At 35.4% G+C, this 4405-nt stretch overlaps 1 protein-coding gene across 1 annotated transcript; it reads left to right on the forward strand.

Annotated features, from left to right (window-relative positions):
* Window positions 1-1626: 1626 nt before the first annotated feature.
* Window positions 1627-3833, forward strand: LOC125041749 (rhodopsin-like). Its single transcript, XM_047637000.1, has 2 exons — window positions 1627-1725; window positions 2563-3833. Exon 2 carries the CDS (start codon window positions 2563-2565, stop codon window positions 3688-3690), a length of 1128 nt encoding a protein of 375 aa, XP_047492956.1. The 5' UTR covers window positions 1627-1725; the 3' UTR covers window positions 3691-3833.
* Window positions 3834-4405: the final 572 nt, after the last annotated feature.

Raw genomic sequence — 4405 nt, forward strand, 5'->3', positions numbered from 1 at the left:
GTTCAATATATTTTTTATTCTATAACTCATTAATAAGAAAACAAATAATAAATGAAAATATAAATATAAATACATTAGTTCTACTTTGTATCTATTAAGTACATACAAGCTCGTTAAAGAAAAAAAATATGCAAATAAACATGCACATAAAAAAATATGTAATATATATAATGTATGATGTAATAATAACATTTCTAATGTAACTGAAATGCTAAAAATCGAATACTATCTCATGTGTATTCAATTCAGCAACAGTTGTAATGGTTGTCTTCGACGGAGACGAGTTTTTTTGTTTTTGTTTTTTTGTTAGTCTTATCAGTTTGGTTACATTTCGTCTTGCAGAACTAAGATTTTAGTTCTCTCCAATGATCATGGAATATCTTTACAATAATAATAAAATCAATATAACAATAGGAAGGCAATGTTTTGTTTTTCTGTCACACTGAAACAACTATAAACAACACTCCTTGCAAGAAAAGCAAGGTCATCATTCATATAACATTACAAACGCATTAGCTAAATTTAACCCAGTTAGAAAAGAAATAGCACTTAAACGTACGTACAAACATCGGACAAAACAGTTTTTCAAACAAATCACAGATAAATCACATTGTATTTCCTTGTTTTTCTTTTTAATCTTCATTCTTTAATGATTGCTGGATTTTTTATCAAACGACCTTCCATCCTTTACCTTTGTCAGGATAAGTAAAGGTTAATCTTAGGTGGCCATTCTCTTATTTCTGACTGATAAATGCGATCTTTGTTCATCAGTAAAGCACACTGATAAACAATTTTACAATAGATCAGTTAAAAAATTATTTCAAAAGTTGCAGGAAGTCATGGCTAAACTCGAATGTTCAGCTCTTAAATAGTGCATTTTCGAAAGCTTAAGTTAAACAAAACTGTGACCAAATATTTCAAAAACCTTTAATATACATCATTCTACTGTTTACTGTTTCACGTTATTCTTATTACTACAATTTAACTTAAGATGATGGAATGAATGCCTCTGAAAAACTTTTTCAGGATAATAACTCATCCTGCTTCAAAAATCCATCGTTAGGTATGTTAAATGTAATAACTAAGACAATATTCTTGATTGCAAATCTTAGGAATTACCTGGAAGACATTCAGCATAAATAACATTACGTACCTGTATTACCATTTATATTCTTAATGGAAAATCAAGACGTATCTTCCGTATGAATTTATAAAGACTGTGTAACTATTTTGATATTTACTGAATGTCCTGACAGAGAAAGGATAAAAGACAGCATACGTAATCAATGAAATCGACCTTTAAAAAACAAACATTTCAGTTGTAACATTTCCGATAGAAGCTAACCAACAGTACGTCGAAAAAAAAACATGAATATTCACTTCCAAGTTGCTAAAGTCACAAAATATGAGACAGAAGAATATATCTTTAGTGTACAGTGTACTTTCAAGGTTACCCTACTAAAGAAAGATCGAAAAAATAAAGAAATGAGTACCAAACACAAAAGCACGCGCAAGTTCACGTATGTCTGTATGTCTGTAACCAAAGAGTAGGAAGTCGGTAATCTTGTAATAGATGCGCAAAGCCTCGGCTGACTATATAAGCCCTGTACATAATCCAGTACTTGCAGTTACCTTGTGGGACTCAGCCAGAGAGTAGATACCGCACACCGAAGTAGTTCAGTTCTGAAATTTCTTCGGTTCGGTTGAAGATCTTGTGTCGCAAAGGTAAGATATCTGGTAAAGTTTTATATTACCATTATCTCTGTATCTTTATATACATATATATGTATAACTTCGTATATGCTCTCATACATGCATATCGGCATGTGCGTGTATATATATGTATTTATATACATATATATGTAGCACACACAGATATATATCCATATTTATGTAGGAGTCTAATATTCAATCTTATTCAAAGCTTCATATAATTTGACAGTTAATATTTATAGAGAATTATAGGATATTCAATTTAAAAAAGTAGTTTTACATACTATCCGAAAACTCAATAGTCGTCATAGGTTGACCGTATGCTACAGATTGTATGCATATAGATAAAATGTTTCTACAGTTAATTAAATATCAATATCATACTCACATATTCTTTATTGCCGTATCACTGTTATATACGTTCAAGAATTCTAAATCTCTGCAAACTTTGACTGATTCGTGCATCAGTATAAACAGGTATATTTGATTCATTATTCTTATGAATATGTTCACAAAGATAAAGGTAGTTCACGACAAGCAAACAGTAACGCCGCTATCAGTTTATTGAAGTAAATTGCAAACGTGGACAATGTATTTCAACTATAAAGACGTAGTTAACAACGAATAGGTTTTTTGTGAGAGATGGATCCATTATGGGTCCGGGCAGGATCTTGAAAATTTCCCTTAATTTCATCTTCCTAACATAATGCTAAATTTCTGGTGCACACTATATCCCATACACTTTGTGTTACAAATTGTATGCATATAGTTAAAATATGTTCCTACAGTTAATGAAATATCAATATCTATGTATAATATAATGATTCTCATCACTAATATCCATTACAGATGTCGTGGAACAACCCAGTTCAGGACACTGTCCTGCCATCCACCAATCCTTATGGCAACTTTACAGTGGTAGACACTGTGCCAGAAAGCATGCTCCATATGGTGCATTCTCACTGGTACCAGTTCCCTCCTATGAATCCTCTCTGGTATGGTCTTCTTGGGTTCTGGATGACTGTCATGGGAACACTATCTGTAGCTGGTAACTTTGTAGTCATCTGGGTATTCATGAATACCAAGAGTCTGCGAACACCTGCCAACCTGTTAGTTGTCAACCTGGCCATCTCCGACTTCTTCATGATGCTTACCATGACTCCTCCTCTCCTGGTCAACGCTTATTGGGGAACATGGATTCTCGGTGCATTCTTCTGTGAGGTCTACGCTTTCCTCGGTTCTTTCTTCGGCTGCGTGTCCATCTGGTCCATGGTCTTCATCACTGCTGACCGATACAACGTCATCGTCAAGGGAGTAGCTGCTGAACCTCTCACATCTAGTGGTGCTATGATGAGGATTGCTGGCACTTGGGCTTTCACTCTTGCCTGGTGCATTCCTCCCTTCTTTGGATGGAACCGTTATGTGCCTGAGGGTAACATGCTTGCATGTGGTACTGACTACCTGACGGAAACTGAACTTTCCAGGAGCTATCTGTACGTCTACTCTGTATGGGTATATCTCTTCCCTCTTGCCTACATCATCTACAGCTACACTTTCATCGTTAAGGCTGTCGCTGCCCACGAGAAGGGAATGCGAGAGCAAGCCAAGAAGATGGGTGTTAAGTCCCTGAGGAGTGAGGAAGCCCAGAAGACCTCTGCTGAGTGCCGCCTTGCCAAGGTTGCCCTCATGACTGTCACTCTGTGGTTCATGGCCTGGACCCCCTACTTCATCATCAACTGGGGAGGCATGTTCAACAAGCCCATGGTTACTCCTCTTTTCTCCATCTGGGGCTCCGTCTTCGCCAAGGCCAACGCCGTCTACAACCCCATCGTGTACGCCATCAGCCACCCCAAGTACCGTGCTGCCCTTGAGAAGAAGCTGCCTTGCCTTGCCTGCAGCACTGAGGGCAGAGATGGTGGTTCCGATGTTGCTTCCAATGCCACTGCTCAAAGCACCGAGAAGGCCGAGTCTGCCTAAGGAACTCATACCAGTATTTTTCTGATACAAAGGTTTTTAGATATCAGTACGAATTATGAACATCTTTTAAAAGACAGGCAATCAAAACTGGTTTTCCTTGCCTCAATGTCCTTGTAGCTGATATAGAATAAATACCCAGCATACACTGCTTTTCAACTAAAACCTTATCAGGATTGCAAAGCGGACACTTACACACATATGTATTTTTGTTCTTTCTTTCCTCTTTTTTTGTGTGTGTAAAGACGTATATCCATATTCACGTACATAATTATATATCTATATTATATATATATAATATATATATAAATATGTATGTATATGTGTGTATGTATCTCCAAGTATATGTGCGTGTATGTATGTATATATATACATACAGACACACGCACACACGTGTGTGTGTATATATGTATATATATGCATATATATATATGTGTATGGATATATATGTATGTATGTATATACATATATATACATACATACATGTACATATATGTGTGTGTGTATGTGTGTGTGTGTGTAGACGTAAATTCATATTCACATAATATATATATATATATATATATATATATATATATATGCATATATATGCCTGTGTCTGTAAGTATATATGCGTTTATATATACATGTATACATACACACACATACAGACACACTCACACATAAACACATATATACATACGTATGTATATTTATATATGTATATGTGTGTGTATTT

This window comes from Penaeus chinensis, chromosome 31, assembly GCF_019202785.1.
Source record: "Penaeus chinensis breed Huanghai No. 1 chromosome 31, ASM1920278v2, whole genome shotgun sequence".
NCBI lineage: Eukaryota > Metazoa > Arthropoda > Malacostraca > Decapoda > Penaeidae > Penaeus > Penaeus chinensis.

Coding starts and splice junctions, on each gene's coding strand:
- LOC125041749 (XM_047637000.1), top strand. CDS start 2,563: ATGTCGTGGAACAACCCAGTTCAGGACACTGTCCTGCCATCCACCAAT.